The 18176-nt window shown below is 38.3% G+C and overlaps 2 protein-coding genes and 1 pseudogene across 5 annotated transcripts; 1 reads left to right on the top strand and 2 right to left on the bottom strand.

Annotated features, from left to right (window-relative positions):
- The first annotated feature begins 381 nt into the window (after window positions 1-381).
- On the top strand, window positions 382-4087 carry LOC140769516 (TPR repeat-containing thioredoxin TTL1-like). Its single transcript, XM_073110226.1, has 7 exons — window positions 382-1456; window positions 1844-2045; window positions 2142-2326; window positions 2415-2748; window positions 2852-3056; window positions 3306-3412; window positions 3500-4087. The coding sequence occupies exons 1-7, from the start codon at window positions 576-578 to the stop codon at window positions 3650-3652; spliced, it is 2067 nt and encodes a 688-aa protein (XP_072966327.1). The 5' UTR covers window positions 382-575; the 3' UTR covers window positions 3653-4087.
- Window positions 4088-6656: 2569 nt separating this feature from the next.
- Window positions 6657-8115, bottom strand: LOC140770830 (uncharacterized; annotated as a pseudogene).
- A 1581-nt stretch (window positions 8116-9696) lies between these two features.
- Window positions 9697-12662, bottom strand: LOC140771270 (nuclear transcription factor Y subunit B-4-like). 4 transcript variants are annotated; one of them, XM_073112743.1, is made up of 6 exons: window positions 12461-12662; window positions 12134-12379; window positions 11901-12030; window positions 11730-11747; window positions 11564-11641; window positions 9697-10234 (listed from the first exon to the last, which is right to left on the bottom strand). In XM_073112743.1, exons 2-6 carry the CDS (start codon window positions 12358-12360, stop codon window positions 10229-10231), a joined length of 459 nt encoding a protein of 152 aa, XP_072968844.1. In that variant the 5' UTR covers window positions 12361-12379; window positions 12461-12662; the 3' UTR covers window positions 9697-10228. The 4 variants fall into 4 exon arrangements, with proteins under 4 accessions (XP_072968844.1, XP_072968843.1, XP_072968845.1 ...); XM_073112742.1 differs by having other exon boundaries at window positions 12134-12385; window positions 12461-12660; XM_073112744.1 differs by having other exon boundaries at window positions 11742-11747; window positions 12134-12385; window positions 12461-12660.
- Between the last annotated feature and the right edge of the window lie 5514 nt (window positions 12663-18176).

The following is an 18176-nucleotide window of genomic DNA, read 5'->3' as shown; positions in this document are numbered from 1 at the left end:
CATTTGGGTCATTTTGCGATGTCCCTAGAATTTTCCCTTATTAGCTTCTCGCTTGCTTGCGTTTGGAGATCTCCTCTCGAGCCGAAACGAGGAGTGAAGGATGGATAACAAATCGAACGTAAACTGGGAATAAAATCGGAAGCAATGAGAAGAAAAAACGAGAGCTTTAATTAGTAAAACCAAGGAAACACACGTCATCTTGATGCAGTAACCGGGTTGTGATTGGATCTTGATTTATACTACAAACTTTGCTCCGTGAGAGAGAAAGGAAACAAACCCATTGAGAAGAGAGAGAAGACAACGAGATCTCTTGTGAAGAGAGGAGAGAGAGAGAGAGAGTGACGGGGTGGGGTGGGGTGGGGTGGGGTGGGGGGATGCAAGAGTAAGCTTATTATTTTGTTTCCTTCCACTCGCCTCCACTTCTCTTTTTCCTCTCTTCGCTCTTCTCCATTTCTACCTGCCAAAGGGAAATCTTGCTCCGTTATCCCATTATAAATCCAAAGTTGGGAACTTGATCTCATTGAAAGGGTTCTTACACAGATCTAAACGGAACCCAAAAAGCGTTTTGGTCCCAGATGTCGCATTCCATCGATTCAAACGGCAATGCCCACGACTCCCTTTTGGGTTCCGAGCTCGACCCAGATCGATTCCGCTCGTCTCTAAGCTTAGAGGTCGATAAGCCCGATTCAAAGCTCTTTCCCAATCTGGGCTCGCCCATCTCTCCTCTTCTTCCCCGCCCGAGCAACACCAACACCAGCAGCAGCTCCAGCTCCTCTGGCTCCTTCACCGGCAAGCCCCTGTGCAATGCCGCTGCGGCAGCAGCGGGAAACCGGAGCCACTCCGGGGAGCTCTCTGCTTCCGCTGAGAGCAGCCCAAACGCTGCCGATACCCCAAAGGTGAGACCTTTGCACCGGCGCACCGGCTCTGGTTCTATGATCTATTCAGGGAGTAGTGGTGGCGGAGGTGGTGGCAATAGCACGGCGAGCTCTCCAGTGAGCAATGTGCTTCCGGCGGGCAATATATGTCCCTCGGGGAAGATTGGGAAGGTGGGCATGATGCCTCGGAACTCACCGAGGAGCGACGTGCTCGGATCCGGGACGGGGAATTATGGCCATGGGAGTATAATGCGAGGTGGGGTGGCTTCCGATTCGGGGAATTCCGGGAAAATGCCGGTGGCCGTGGGGGTGAGAAATGTGGGGATGAGTGTAAACAATCTCCAGGAGGTTACAAAGGCCGGGAATGAGCATTACAAGAAGGGGAAGTATGTAGAGGCCTTGAGGTTTTACGACAGGGCAGTGACGATGTGCCCGGAGAATGCTTCCTGCCGGAGTAACCGGGCGGCCGCGTTGATAGGGGTGGGAAGATTAGGGGAGGCGGTGAGGGAGTGCGAGGAGGCTGTCCGGCTCGATCCGACGAATGGCCGGGCTCATCACAAACTGGCTTCTTTGAATCTTAGGTGAGGTCAATGATACCATCAAATTCATCAAAGTTCCTCTTCTTCTTCTTCTTCTTCTTCTTCTTCTTCTTCTTCTTCTTCTTCTTCTTCTTCTTTGTACTTGTCTTTGCTGGTTGAAAGATTTGATCTTTGTGAATAGTAAATTCCTATGGTGATCTCTGTGATCTTTAGTTAATAGTATGCTATGAGATGATAGAGTGACATTTTTGTTCACATCTATGCCTTGTAGTTGAAGTGAGCTATATTTAGTTATTTGATAAATTTTCCTTGTATCACTGCATCTGCGTTCTTCATTGGCTATTGTTTTGGCGTTTAGTAACTTTGCAATCATCTTTATCTTTCGATTGTTCTTTTCGCATGACATTGTGTGAAATTTTCCCTTTATAGGTTAGGATTGGTTGAGAACGCAAGGAGGCACTTCTTCTTAGCTGGATCAGGGCAGCTGCCGGATCCTGCTGCGTGGCAGAAGCTGCAAGAGGTGGAGAGGCATTTGGCGAGATGTGCCGATGCCAGGAGGATAGGCGATTGGAAGGGTGCACTGAGGGAAGCTGATGCTACCATTGCTTCAGGAGCAGACTCTTCTCCTATGGTAAAACTATTTCAATCCATAGTCTGTAGTCATATGGATTATTCTTTTGTCAGCTATAGATTAAAGAAGTCCTACTCACTTGCAATTAATCTGCAGCTCCATGCTTCGAAAGCAGAAGCACTCCTCCGTCTCCATAAGCTTGATGAGGCTGACTCAAGTTTATCGGTTGCCCCAAGATTGGAGAGTTCATTTTTGTCTTCCTTGTCGACCAAGTTCTTTGGTATGCTATCAAACTCCTACATCTACATTGTTCAAGCTCAAGTTGATATGGCATTGGGAAGGTAAAACAAAAAAAATTAGAATTTATTATTATTATTTTAATATTGTAACAAATCTTAGGTGACTGAGGATTGAAGGCGGAAATCGCAGGTTTGAGAGAGCAGTTGCAGCAGCGGAGAAGGCCAGGCAGCTAGATCCTGGAAACATGGAAGTGGCAATGGTGGTTAACAATGTGAGATTGGTCGCAACGGCTCGAGCTCAGGGGAATGAATTCTTTAAATCTGGAAGATTTGCAGAAGCATGTATAGCTTACGGAGAAGGACTCAAGTATGATCCCTTGAATCCTGTCCTCTATTGCAACAGAGCAGCATGTCAGTCCAAGCTGGGACAGTGGGAAAAATCTGTTGAAGACTGTAATGAAGCACTCAGAATCCAACCCAGTTACATGAAGGCCCTTTTAAGACGAGCTGCCTCCAATTTCAAGGTAAAGAATCTCTCTTATCAACTATAATACCTACATTTTTATCAATGGACATTGTTGTAACTGGTGCAGCTTCTCTTGATTCTTTTCTTCAACTACTTAATAGCTTGAGCGATGGGCTGAATGCGTGCAAGATTATGAGGTTCTCAGGAAGGAGCTTCCAGGAGACACCGAGGTGTCTGAAGCCTTATTCCATGCTCAGCTCGCATTGAAGACATCTCGTGGTGAGGAAGTTGCTAATATGAAATTTGGTGGTGAGGTGGAGAATGTTACTAGTTTGGAACAACTAGAAGCAGCAATATCTTTGCCTGGTGAGGTTTCCTTTTCTGTTGTTAATCGCGTATTTTTTAATTTGGTCATGCTATTTGCACCTCACTCTTAAGCTCCTTTCATGTGTTAATCTAGTTGCTTCTTACGCTTATAGATTAAGAAAGTTTTGTCGATCCAGTTTTAATTTGTTATATCTAAACGCACTCTTATAGTCTTATCAATGATATATCTTTCCAGGTTTTGAGTTTGTCTCTGTGATGATTAAGCGATGCATGCTGCTAATTTTGCAGGTGTTTCCATTGTGTATTTTATGGCAACTTTTAACCAACAATGCACCCAGATTACCCCATTTGTGGATGCCCTGTGCAACCAATACCCATCAGCAAATTTCCTTAAGGCAAGTAGTAATCTTCTTTGCAAGTATGATTCCTTTCTAAAGAATCACCTTTTCTGTTCTTAACTTTGTTGTTTGTTCAAACAATAGGTCAATATCAATCAGACTCCTATTGTCGCCAAATCAGAGAACGTAAGGATTGTCCCAACATTCAAGATCTACAAGAACAGGATGAAGGTGAAGGAGATGATCTGCCCCAACCAGCAGGTCTTAGAGTACTCAGTGAGGCATTACAGTCTCTGATGTCAACGGTTGAATCCACACTATCATTTTTCATACATATCAGATCCGGTAGTCTACGGGCTACATTTACAATTCTTTGACCCGAACATGAGCCAGATCGAGAGGGAAATATCTCAATTCTTTCTGTTTCCATTCCTTTGTTTACTCTTCCCATTTTGTTCGATGTTCGCACACCTTATTCATTCTTTTCCTCTCTCGCTCTCCATTCATTTCAACTATTTCTCGCCCCTCCTCCGATGCCCTCATTTAATCAGTCATTTTCTTCGCTCCAATTTTATAGCAACACACTATACCTTCTGCACTCGAGGCTTGTCAGTAGTATTTTGATGTAATTCAGAGAGAGAGAGAGAGAGATTGCATGTATATACCTTACACCAAACATCAAATGCCATTGGGGAAGATTGGTTATGTGGTGGTAGCAAGCAAACTTCTATATGAGTTAGATACCGGGTTTAGAGAGAAATTTGTCAAATTGCTGCTGCTAGTGTTTACTCTGATATACATGCTACAAATTTATTTTATGAATAAGAACTCAAAATTCTTTCTCCTGTTACTTACTGCATCTAAGATTTGTCCACTAGACTCTGGAAGTGGTTGTTGGGTGCATTCATTGCTTTGAAAAGACCATCTCCTTTGTCAGTTCTCTCCTTCCAAATTTTCACAACTCTTGTTAGCAATGTTCTAACACACTGACAGCAAAAGAAGTCAAAAATAAAAGGACTATTGGTGGGGTTACATGGAAAGTATACTTCTGTATCATTGTGGCTTCTTATGATCTCTCCTTTTCTATTCCTTTAAGCGGCTGTTTGGTTTGGTGGAAATAGTGAGATTCAATGTCAAAGGTGGGATAAATTTTTAAACAGTAAATTAAAATTGATAATTATTTTATGTACTATTTATAGTGTGTTAAATTATAGTTTAGATTTAGATCGAAGTAATACATCAGAATATATTCATAGTGAATTAAGTCCTCTCTAGCGTCGGTTCCAGCTTTGATAATAAATACTAATGTAGACATAATTAAGCACATTTACAAACTGCATGAAAGTTGAAACCTATCATAAATTCATAATTAAGAGGAGGAGGAGGAGACAAAGGCATGGCCCTCTTGGGGACATCCAACTAACTTCGAATCCAAAACCATGGAAGCCAGCTTGGAGAGAAGACTTTTAAGTACCCAAAGGAAAAAAAAAAAGAAGTCATAGTAGAAGAAAGAGCCCCAAGATTTGTTTCTTTTTAGTCAGGAGAGGAGAAGAGCCTTCTCTTTTTCTTATTTCTTCTCTCATTTTAATTCCTCCACCCCTCTACTTGTGTCCTAGTTATGTCGGCAGGGATCCAACCCGTGACCATTGAAGACCCCACCACCTCCAAAATGATATGAGACCCATGAAGTCTTCTTCCTCTTTGAGATCGATTTCAGAAAGAGAGATAGAGAGAGAGAGAGAGAGAGGATTTGAAGCTTTGGATGCATGGAATTTAATGGAAGTAGAAAAAGTTTTGAGGAGTAGTGGGAGTGGCATCCAACCCGTGACCCCCCCCCTCCTCTCCCCCACCTTTGGTGCACCATTATGGAAGGAAGGGGTGGATCATCCATTTTCCTACTTGCCAACTGTTTCTCAAAGTATTTCCTCACCTTTTCATCCCATTAACAAGACCTTAATGATGTTTATCCACTATGAGGTTTATGGTAGCTAAAGTTCATTAACAAGATAGGGAAACTACATTTGACTACACCGACTTAGTTAGGTCTAGATTTATTTCATTTCCTATGATTTTATTTTATATTACTTTGATCCTTTATAATTATATTTTAATTGAAAATACTATCTTTTTGTAACATTTGATTAATCTACTGGTCGAATTTGGAAGATACTTCTTAGAGATAAAATTATAATTAATTAGATGAGCTTTACAATGCATCAAAAATAATATTGATTAGATTTATTCTTATCATCTGATTGTAATCTGATTAGTATTACTTTAAATGCGTTAAAAAATTTATCAATTATTGACCATTTTGTCTTTAGCAAGTATCTTCAAATTTGACATATAGATTAATTAAATATAAAAAAATTGAAGTAGAGTAACACAAATAAAATTATAGTGGATGAAATAAACTAAGGCCTAATCACATAAAGTTAAAAATATAATTTATCTTAAGAAGAATATTTTGTAATGTGATGTCGTTTTATTAATCAACAATAACCATAAGTCAATTACTGTAGTCTGATTGACCGTTCGCATGAACGAACAATGGAGAGTAATATATGTATAGTTTAGACTCATTGTAGCTCATTTTTCAAGAGAACAATAAAAACTAGTCTTTCCCGTGTAGCGATTTTATCTAAAAGCATATAATTAGCTTTCACATTAATTAAGAAAAATAAAGAATGGTTTTAGAGAGCTCCAAACTGGCTATATCCTCTAATATATACCAACCCTACATATAGGGGTAGTCTAATACAAAATTCTAGAGAAGAACTTCCATATATGTGCTTGGATTACTTCCAAGCAGCCAAATCTTCCTATATCTCTTCCAAAATCTATTCCTCTTTGTCCTACTAAGGTACCCTAATTTCAAAGGAAGGTAGCATGAAACCCTAGCTAAGGTCTACATTAGTGTACAAATCGGCAATGGGATCCATAAAAGAAAGAAATGATTATTACTAGGTCAAGCAAACAGTCCCATCCTAACTCTTCCTTTTGGAGCCCAAAAGATTATTAGGTAAGGTAGGCCGGCATATTAATTAGCTTAAGATTGGTTTAATGGCCATGGATTGGAGGGAGACATGGCCCTTTCAAGACAAATTATGGTTGTCCAACATTAGAGCAATTAGGGTAGTGTCCAAAATTATAGGGCTTTTGTTTAGTTATATAGGCCCTAGCAACTTGTTTTAGTCCAAGTTGGTAACAGTAGTGGAAATTAATTATGGGTGCTGTCTCCTAAGTTTTATTACACTGAAAATATGAAAATATTATTAGTGCTGTTGTATTCTATTTTTTATCATTCATGAGTCCGAAGATTACATATAAGCTACACAAAAATTTAACTCTCTCTAGATACAGAAGTACTTAGGCTTCACCGAGCTTTTAACTACCTAGTCTAGACTTCAAGCCATATGCATCGCCAAACAATTGCTTCGAATCAAATGTCATCGAGATCTGCTCCAAGCTGATGCGTTGCCAAGCTGTTTATCCAAGCTAACCGCACTGTTGAGCCATGTGCCGTTGTATTCTATAAAATATTATAATTGTCACTATTTTTTTTTGTAATTCTTTGAGAATTATCATCATGGTTAAATTTAAATGAGTATTCCAACCATATTATTGTTTAGGTTAACCAACAAAAAGAATAAGATGTAAAATATACTTGTGCCTCTCATAAAGTATGTTTTTTTTTTCGTTGTACTATGGTATTAAATAAAATATTATATAATTTTTAAATTATTTTAAATAATTCTATGCGGTGGGAAAATAGTAGTTTTGAATTTAAATTTGGTTTTCTGATTATGATTAGTGTTTTTGAAACAACATGATGATTTTCGGTGGAAGTTGCAATATTTTGAAAGTTTTAGTGGCAAATATGTAAAAATTCTTTAAGGGCTTAAGTTGCTTAGCAGTTACAAATGTAGGCCCAACTCGGCCCAAGTATAAATTCTAAGTAATGATAACAATCTACTGAGGCCCAAAGTTTTGTGTCCCAAATATAATAAAGGCCCACTTATTAATATACATACATACATATATATATATATATATATATATATGGGTTTTAAATAAATAACCAAAGTACGACTTTATCCACCAAATTTAAGCAAAGGCCTCAACTGGAAAAGTCCTAGTAAACCCAGCAAGACTCTTGAATCGAATCTTCTCCGAGTCGTCGACGGCGATCTCTTTGACCGGCGGCCAAAGCAGCAGCTCCTTAGCCTTCACACCCTGAAGCTTCTTAATGCACTTGTTCTCCAAGTATCCATTGATCTCAGTGTCATAGCTCACCAACTTACTTGCCATCTAAAAGTTGTGCTCCACCATCTTCCTCTGGAGTCTTGAGGATCCACATAAATCCGGTGACCCTCGCGAAGCCGACTTCGACCACGTCGGCGAGCGGCAGGAGGCCGAACTCTTCGACGAGGGCGAGGTCGAACTTTATGCCGTCGTCGTGGCCTTTGCTTACGATGCTTGCTTCCTTCTCGGCCATGGCTAGTCTATAAGGTGATTAAGGTTTGGATTAGTTGTGGTTTAAGGAAGCGAGAGTTTATGATGGATGGTAGAGAGGGAAAAGAGTTTCTCTCCCTCTCTACATTTCATGCAGATGTATTATTTGTCGGATTAGAACTCAACCATCTAACGCGGAATATTCTTGTACATATATCTACGATATTATAAGGTTGCACCAACAAAAGAACGCAATTTAATCACTCAGAAGATCTAAAGAGAAAAAAGAATAAACTTATTGGTTACTCTCGTAGCAACTTATTCAGCTCAGCAATGGTTGGAACCTTACTATCCCTCTCTTCTCTAATTACTCCGTCTGTAGATGATTGCCCACTCGCTTGTGTCTTCTGATCAGTTAACCCACTTGTGCTCTCAATCGTTGCAGTCTTCCCGGTGAGCTTCTGGACGATGGATTTGAAGCTCGTGGCATCCGTTTCGACGAACCTCGTCTCGATGATCTTTACCGTCACTGGCGGCTGTTGTTCGCCGGACATCGATCGTGTGGAGTTGATATCGACCTCGCCTCTAATGTGATCACAAATGTGATCAAGTCCTTCAAGCTAGCCTTATATAAACACCGTGCGTGGCAATTATTTAAGGTAAGTTAAGTAGATGGTTTAGAAATAGACGTGACCAAGAATAGTCAAAACGATTGGCCAGGGAAGGAACATCGGCCGATACCTTGTTGGTCAAAGATTTTGGCTGGTTTGACTTTTGCTCATTTTCATAATAGACTCTTTTATCTATTTTTAATTGTATAAAATCTGAGAAATAAGTGAAGTATCTCTCCTATTACTTGTTTGTTTGACTATTATTTTTGCTATAAAATGATCATATTAGCAGTCCAGGGTTATTTTACCTTAATTTAAGGGGAAAAAAAGGAGAGTTAAAAGAGTAAGTTGAGTTTGATGTTTTCATTAACACTAAAAAAAAAGATTGAGAGACATCAGATTTGTTAAAAAAAGGTCAAAGTGTCACAAAATGTAACATGTGAAAATAGATAATAATTTAAGAGTCTAGGTGTAATTAACCATTTTCCTTCTAATTGTGAGCTTTCATAGGTAATCAAGGGCAAGAAGATTCAAGCACACTCCAGCTTTAGAATAAATGCTTGACAATTTCTAAATTGCTTATCCTAATTGCGTGGCATCTTTTACTACTCAACCTTGAAGAAGAAAACGTCTGAGTAACTCAAAGGACGACAGCCCACAAGAAGAGTTATTGAAATTACATTAACAGTGATAGAAAGAAATGTCTATAGAGAAGAAAAGAAATATATTGGATCAACTCTATTATATTCCAGAAGTTGTCAAAGGTAGCAGTGTCAAAGAGACTAGTCAAGAAAAAGCTTTCAAGAGTGGCAGGGCAAGAGACATCTTTCAGAAACACTACGTAGATTGACAGAGAGATTACTATCAAACAGAAGTATAAGAATATAAAAGATCCACAATTAGGATATCTTTTCCCCTTAATTATCATTATCCAGTACAACGCATGCATCATGCACGAATTAACAAATCTTATCGAATAGAAGTTAGGTAGGAAACAGATGAATAATTCCAACCAATAACGGGTTAAAGATAGAAAGGTAACTTCGGCTACTGGAGATTCGGCGGCTGACTAAATTCTTGCAATTTCCCCCAAAAGAGTGAAGAATATTATATAAAAATTTTCCAAAAAGGAAAAGTATATGAAGAAATGATGGAAAGGAAAGAAGGGCTCACTAGATCGATGAGGTGCAGGATGCATAAGTACGTGAAGAATAAGGTGCATAAGTTTCATCAACATATCCTGGTTTACCTTTGCTGCCAGAATTGATAAAGATCCGTACCGTAATAATAGACAGTTTGTAATATTATTCAATAACTGGATATCTAATAGAGATCCATAATGTAACAATAAACAGTTGTGAAAATAACTTTATAGTTTGAGCAAGCTACAGCACAACATAAAAGCTTCACTCAGCACACATAAGACCAGGATTTCTACCCAGCAGATTCTCATTAAGTTTAACAATCCATCTCTCAATAATACCTGATCTACATACTATGCTAGGAACCGAATTGCACTGACAGACTATCAAGCCTGCCGAAGAAGTCAATGCTAAAGTTTCATATCTTGATCTCAAAAGGTAGTCCACAGTACCTTGAAAGCTTAGATGGTCACACCTATTGCAGTTGACGCCAGGATGACCAGTTACAGCAGTCACTGGATACCTCCCATTGGAATGACAAGGTAAAATACATCAAAAGAGTAAAAGGGGAAGAATAATAAGCAGAAGGAAGACTTGATTGGCTAGATTAAACATTCCGACAGAATTATGAAGTTATTTTTCCTCCTGCATGCAGCAAATCAGAGCTAATACTGCAAAACAAGTAAATAAATACAAACTTTTATTAGCTAAAATTGTATATCTCTCAAAAAAAGGGAAAAGGAACAGCTTGAATAAAATCAAATGTTGTATGAAATTAGAGTTCACAAATTAAAAATATACAGGCAGAAAGCTAATCCAAGCAGTAACAAAAATAGTAAGGAACCGCTTTGTTGCTAAAAGAGGAGCTTCCTGGTACTAGTGTATAATTCATGTTTATTTGAAAAGGGGAGGATACTAGATTAGTTTCTACTTCTTAATTTCCTCCATTCTCACCAGGTATCTAGCACAAATTCAGCCATAGCCCTCTAGGCTCTAGTGGAATATAAAAAAAATAAGTAAAAAAGATCCACTAATGCAGACATAAAAAGTTAGATGGCTTCATCTCTCTTTTCCCATTTGTGCTCTTATATTAATTATACTCATTGACCTAAGTATGCTATGTGTGGGCTCAAGAAGTGAGCTTGTCACTTATTAATCCCATGATCGAAGCCAAGCACAAGGGTTCTGCAAAAGACCTCTAGCAAATTTAGGTCCCTAGAGAAGTCATCATATTCTTATATTCCTTCTATTACCAAAGTCCACACCTTTCAATTAGAAAATATAAAGTATATGCTAACAAATATTCTTGCTTCTATAAGGATGGAAAAGGACTATCATTTGGCTAACAAAAAGAGCTACACAGGGCAACTTCATCAATCATTGCTTGTTCCAAGCAGGAACACAGCTTTAACAAAAAAAATCATAGTATAGCCAATGAGCTAAGTATAACCAGAAACAATTGCAATGCCAAGACAACAAATAAAACGAGATCCAGCAAAAGAAGCAAATAATATAACATAACTATAATGGGGAAAATACAGATGTTATGATGCTGGTCCTCTGTCCATCTGCCTGTCAGTGATGGCTGTCTCAATAAACCAAGAGATTTTGTAGCATGTCAAAGCATTAAGTGCTTGAGTAAGGTAGAGGGGACCCCAATATCCCGAAAAGTCTCTAACAATATTTTCTCTATGTTGAAAAGGGAAACCTAACTTTCCCTATCATCCTACTGTGTGTAAACAACTTGACCAAATCACAGGATAACTTAACGGAAAAAATATTTATTGTTTTCAGAGTGTAATAACCACTGATGCAGATGGGTAGCCATCGATTATGAAGATAGCATACAGCCATTAGTATTCTAAAAAGATATAAGAAAAGGAGAGGATAGAAAATTTTGGAAGAGGCATAGTTAAGATACTGCATTATTCAAAAAATGAAACAATAGCACTAGTCGTTACTGATCAGACTTTGATTTAATGAGGAAATGAAGAACCTACCGAGGCCCCCGGATCCCCATTAACAACACCTTCTCGCTTTCCTGATTGATCAGAAGTTCGTGAGCCCTTGCTATCTCCCTATAAGATTGCATGAAGAATGAAAGCAAAATCACTCAACTGCACCGAAGACAGCACTTGGAAAAGATAAACATATAAGTTTGCTGACCAAAAATAGTACCTCCATCTGCAGCAACAGCATGAATGCCATAATCCATTGAGATTCACAATAAAAAGAGAAAGTAAACAAATACATATATAAGTGAACTCTAGTTAGTTTTTTTTTTTTAAAAAAAAAAGTGAACTTTACCGAAAAAAGGAGAGAAAATAAATAAACTACCTCTCTATAGAGCTGCAAGTAGAGCTTGAGTGGCTCTACGTAATCTTCGAACCCTAATGTTCCCATCGCCCAGAGCAAATCATCGCCATTAATCGTCTTCCTCTTCTCTCTCTGACACTTATCGCTTGCCCTGCACCGGGAAAAAAAAAAAAGGCTAGAAATCACCACGGAAACAGGGAGAAGAGAACAAATGATGGACTAAAAAGAAGGATCTACGATCTATCGGCCCCAACTCGCTTGTGATGAAGCTGATGAACTCGGAGACGCATTCCTGCACCGACTCCTTCGCGTCCTTCGCAATCTTTCCATTCTCCGGTATCGCCTTCCTCATGATCCGCCCTATGTTAGCAATCGGGAGGAACCGGTCCTGCTCCCTCGCCCCGCCGCCGCCGGCCGACGCGCCCCCGTGGTCGCCGGAGTTGCCGCTCTCCGGAGATCCCGGAGCACCCGATTCCGCCATGTATAAACCTCACGAAGCCCTAACCCTAGCTCCATTCCAAGTCAAGAGAAGAAAACTAGAGTTTCTGAAATTCCCGGTTGGAAAATGCAAAGTATGTTACCTTAGAGATGAAGATGGAGGTGGCGGCGGCGAAGTCGAAGGCGTCTTCTCCTCCGACGTCTCCGGACCGTTGATTTGGGCTCGACTTCTATTAGGAGTCGTTCATCAGAAGTAGGAGGCCTCACCGCGGCGACTGGTAGGTAGTAGGTACAGTGGTAAGAATGCTTCCGAGCGGTTGGATTTTTTTTTCTTCTTTCTTTCGAGGCTGTTAACCGTAGAGAAATAATTACTAATAAAAATAAACAAATGTTTTAGGACATTTGGCGATAGTACAGAGCACTCCACCTTCCAATCCGTAATAAATGTTTATTTGATTGCTCGCTAAAATTATAGTTTAATAAAATGACTCTCCTTTATTAAATTAAAACTTCTTTTTTAGTAGGTAGAGAAACTATTTTCTATAAGTATAATGATTATTTTTTTTTTTTTTTTGTTTTGCTTAACTTTCTGGTAACCAAATAAGCGTGATCGGTAGTGCACGACAAGCGCGTGAGTAAAATCATAAACTAGTTAGGCACCACGTGCTGCGCACATGGAGATGAAGATGGATAACTATTCATACTTTTGTTTATTATTATTTTTTTTTAAACAATCCTTTTGGCCCAAAAGATAACAACTTGGGCCTTTGCTTTAGGCCCATGCTAGGTAGAGAAGCCCAACCATGTGTAGATATTGGGCCAAATATATCCAAGCCTTCTACCTCTATCCAGTAATATATATATATATATATATATGTGTGTGTGTGTGTGATAATATCTTATGGTAAATCCTATATAAAAAGTTACTACATTCCACTAGAGGAGAGAGTGGAGGACTTGACTTATATATTCCTGTACCCATAATTAATGACAAATGTCACCCTACGCAGAGCCACGTGTGATGTCGGGCAACGTGACCAATTAGATTACACTTACACTTCGATGTGATCACATGCCATGATACCCATCACCATCACCCTCTTAATTACCCTAATTAATTCATACGTCTAACGTCTCCCCTCCCGAATAGGGTACCGAATAATCCAGCTCCTTATTCATGTGCAGGATAACTAAAAGCCACGTACGTCCACTGCATGGCCGGGCTAACAATGGTAAGCTAGCGATAAGTGCCCGATAAAGTTGTCCACTTGTCGCACCCACCAACAGCAACGATACCGTCCATTTTTATTTTCTTATCCAGATTTCTTATTCCGCTTCTCTCCCCACCCACTTCTATTCTCCCTTACTCGTCCGATTGCGTAATAAGTCAGCGCACGTGGCGATAGGTTAGACGTAAGCTGGTCGCATCCTTGGCTTACTCATCCCCGACGAACCGCTCGGATTCTAGACGTGTCATCGACGTGGCACGACAGCGACCGAAGACTATTACCGGACCAAATCGTCCTACTACGAAATCAATACCTTTGGTTTTTATATACGACTCCGATGCCACGTGGCCGGCGTCCCATCTTAAGACCTTCGCTGGCCTAACCTCCACCGTTACGTACAAATTAACAATGACGATTAGACTAGCATGTCCTGTTAATTAATTTATTAACCGCAATTTTTTCTAAAACCACGTCATCTAAGGAAGTCCCCCTCTAGCTACGTCGACACGTTACATCTAACGTGGCTAGAACCAAACAATATATAATATAACGTCTCTTATTGATAAGTTTTACAGAACGGTCATTATTCGACTAATTCCATACACTTTTTTTGTTTTTGTTTTTTTTAAAGAGTGGAAGTCTAATTCATGGACAGCACTCTTTAACTTAAGATTTACTCTAATGTATCAGTATCATTGTCCGACGGTCCAGATCTGCTTCGTCCGTGTCGATCGTGCGATCGAAGAGCTCTCGGCTCTAAGTATAACGTCTTAGTCTCTGATTTAGATATGTTATCCACTCACCTAAATTTCTTGTTGAAATGCCTCTTGTTGGTAGTTGGGGTTTAATTCTTCCCCTTAATCGTAGGGTCAAAAGATCACCAAGGCAGTTTTTTTTTTTTTAAATTATTTATATCGGAGTGGGGTAGATTTGATATATTATCCTCGCTATAACTACCAAACGGTCGTAGCTGCCGGCCACGTGGGCGATACACGTTTCGGGGCTGTCGGGATTAGGTGTAGTCTGGAGGAGTCCACGGTCTCTATGCGACGCGAACATTAGCCCGCCACGCGGGACCCTGTCTGTGTGGATCCACGAGGTCGTGACGTGGCTACGAGTACGGGCTAGGATAAGGTGGCAATGGATCCAAGCGGCCCCGCAGCAAATCCTATCGAACAGTAGAATCTCACACAAGGGAATTAAAGATATCAGTGGAGCTAACAGCGGCGTGCTTATGCCGCAAGTCACGGATATATGAAACATATGACGTTTTTATTTTCGTATACCAAATTTTAATACACGTAATATTTTATTGATACAGAGAAATAAAAAATAAAGCAGTACCTTTATAAAGCGCCACCTACTACTATTCCCCCGTGCGATAGAAAAATATACATAAATAATTCTTAGGATAGTTGATAGTTTATTTTCAAGTTTTTTAAAAAGAAGGTGATGTTAGAGTACTTTCTGAACATAATGGAGGAGTTGCTTTCGTTAATCTGTACGTGAACCAAACGATACGTCGGTAACGTTATTGTTTTGTACAAGTGCAATGAGTGGATAAGAACTAAACAACACCGTGTTATGGGTAGAATTTTGACTGTTCGAGTTTTTAGGTTTACCTGGAAAGAAGCTTTCTTTAATCCTTTATATATATATTGTTACTTTACACCCAAGTTAAGTAAAGGAGTGGAGACATACTCAATCCAAATCAAAGATAAACATTGTTCTCTTTTCACACTAGCTAATTAATTCCCTGCATTAACAGCGAAAGACTAGGACAAAATTATGATAAGAAAAGAAAAGATAAAATATATTAGAAAAAATATGTTTAACATGTCTCAGTGGCGTAAACCTTAATAGTAGTCCAACTCATACCTAACTTACTTTTTTTCGTTAGAATATAAAGAGAAATTATTATTCTTTAACAACTTAAGCTTTTAGAATAGTAGGTAAGTTATCGTGATATTAAAGCTAGAGGTCAGAGTCTTAAATTCTATCATGCTCATCTTTGCCTGAAAATATAAGACTATAAATTTATATTAAATTTACTTTTTAGGCATATCAAAATATCTCAACTTAAAAATATTAAAATATAAAGTTTTAAAGCTTTGTATTTATATGTATATCTTTAAAATATTTAAATTTAGTTTTTTTTTTAGTGGTGACAGTTATTAATATATGTTTTATGTTTTTAAAGGGGAAAAAAAATATTCTATTCACCACTAGAACGAAGTTTTGACCGCTTATATCCATCCTCAAACGCCAAGACTACCGTTATGGCCGTTTGAGGGGGTTAAATAACCGACACGGCAGTTAAGTGGCATTGGATCTATAGCCAGAGACAAAGTTGCTTTTATTTATTGCTTTTTAATATATATATATATATATTGTGAGTCCTATCACGTGCGACGCGTCACGAACTCGAGAGGCGTGCGAGGCGTACTGCGTGAGTCGCACTGCACACTCGCATCTTTTAAGCCATAATTCGAGGAGAGTTTATGCCGTCGTTCTTCCCGCTAATCTTGATTACTTTTCACAATGTAAATCTAATTATTGTTGGATTGAATGCATCTGTATAAATAAAATGGAAATTATTGTTTAAAATTGACATCTGAATGTATTATAAATAATTTTAAAAATAATTTTTAATTATAGAAGTGCAATACCAAGGGCATACACCTTTTGACTTACATTTGTCAAAAAAGTTAAAGCCCACTTGAGAGCTATGGATTTTAAAAGATGCACGTATAAATACAAAGTTTAAAAATATGTCTTACTTTATATCAACCAAATAATCTCTCGTTCTCTTATCAATCATGCATAACGTACCGCGTGTTTGGTTGAAAATATAAATTAATAGGCAGCATTGAAGCGAGTAAATTAGAAGGGGCAATGGATTTGGTAATATAAATATGAGCATGAACGATCCATTAAGCGGAATAAAATTTTAAACAAGTTAAATGCTTTAAGATAATGAATACAAATATGATTTGGTTAATAATTAAAATAGCGAGATAAATTTGTTTATAACCCGTATGTAATTATTTTTAAATTCAAACCCGTTTAAAATTTTTGGATTCGAATCGGTTTTGTCAAAAATTGTAATCCTAAAGTCAAATATTAGACGTACTTGATTGACAAATTATGTCCTTTATGATAGGTGAAGCCATAACCGACGACCAGCAAAGAATATCATAACCACTATTTATCTTTATGGTGTGACCACTTATTTTTCCCTGCTACTTGAGGTAGCTAACAGTGGTATGATGTTTAATTGCATATGCTTAAAGCAATCCAGATTTGTTAGTTAGAATGTCAATATACAGAAACATGCAATCTCACCCTTTTACTATTAGCTTATTATAGTGACTATTTTTTTCCGCATTATATCATCTTAATTAACACGTGAAAAACTATATATATATATATATATATTATTATTAAAAAAATCTTAAAAAATGACATATAGACTCATAATTAGAGTGTTATTATTACGGTATTTTATAAATCACACTCCATATTTTACATATTTTATGATTCATACTTTGTCTTTAATGATTTTGTAATGGTTTTGATGTTATTTTGACTAATTGATATCGATCAAATTACTAATATGCTCGTACTATTATTTTTTTTTCCTCTTTACATTTAAGTATTTATAAATTATTTTATATATTTATAATAAAATACTTTTTAATTGGTATTGTTTAAATTAACGAACGAATAGTATTAAATAAGAATTATAAGAAAAAAAATATGGATCGAACTATAAGAATATAAATCATAAAATAAATAAAATATAAAATATTATTTATAATTATTATTAGGAGGCAGAAAAGAAAATGTGACAGTTGGGCCGGGCATCATCCAATAAGGAGGAGGGTCCTTTTTGGAAGGATACGGCTTTTTGGCTCAGCGCCGTAGATATCGGCAGAGAGAATCCCATTCTCTCAGGTAAAGTCGGTGCCCGTGAATGTCATGATGCATTGAACGAAGAACGACCTCCTCCTCCCTGTTCCTCTTCCTCATCATCATCGTGCCTCGTGCCACGCACATGCCTTTCATGTCAGTGCTGTAACATGCACTTTTTTGATTCGTTCCTAGATCACTGGATTTTTACTCCCTTAAAAACACTTAGAAGAAGAATATAATCTGGCTCTATTTACAAATTACGAGCTTAATTTTTGGGTAAAAGAACGGAAAACATGGAGATAGTCAAAAAGAATTAGGCTGGGCTCGGCCAGAATCTTTTGACTCTTGCCATGCCGTACGAGCCGCCTTGAGACCCAGTCTCGGTGAGCCGAATGCGACAGGAGATACGTCAGGGGCCTCTCTGAGGAGAGATTAGGAAACTGCCAATACTCGATTCAAAGGTTTTAGGGGTTGGTCATGTGTTGTTAACGTTTGATTAAAGGGGATAATCTAGTTTAACTCATCATTAGTCACATCCATTTAGGATTTATGAGTAATAATAATAATAATAATTTGTGTCGATTAGGTTCGTACTGTTCACGTCTTCTTTAAAATGAGTAACACAAGCGTTCCAGATATCTTATCCAATTAGAGAGCTCAGGATCATATGTTACATCAGGTAAGGCATGTGAATTGAGAGCTGATGATGCCCTCA

The sequence above is a fragment of the Typha angustifolia genome, chromosome 11 (assembly GCF_048772165.1).
Source record: "Typha angustifolia cultivar Huaian chromosome 11, ASM4877216v1, whole genome shotgun sequence".
Lineage (NCBI taxonomy): Eukaryota > Viridiplantae > Streptophyta > Magnoliopsida > Poales > Typhaceae > Typha > Typha angustifolia.
The sequence above is the reverse complement of the archived record's forward strand: the minus strand, read 5'-3'. Positions and strand labels throughout refer to the sequence as shown.

Excerpts from the sequence above, each read along its gene's own strand:
- LOC140769516 (XM_073110226.1), top strand. The coding sequence starts at position 576 with ATGTCGCATTCCATCGATTCAAACGGCAATGCCCACGACTCCCTTTTG. Across the intron at positions 2,046-2,141 it reads GAGCAGACTCTTCTCCTATG|CTCCATGCTTCGAAAGCAGA; the intron begins GTAAAACTATTT and ends ATTAATCTGCAG. Across the intron at positions 2,327-2,414 it reads GTTGATATGGCATTGGGAAG|GTTTGAGAGAGCAGTTGCAG; the intron begins GTAAAACAAAAA and ends CGGAAATCGCAG.
- LOC140771270 (XM_073112743.1), bottom strand. The coding sequence starts at position 12,360 with ATGGCGGAATCGGGTGCTCCGGGATCTCCGGAGAGCGGCAACTCCGGC. Across the intron at positions 12,031-12,133 it reads ATCAGCTTCATCACAAGCGA|GGCAAGCGATAAGTGTCAGA; the intron begins GTTGGGGCCGAT and ends TTCCCGGTGCAG.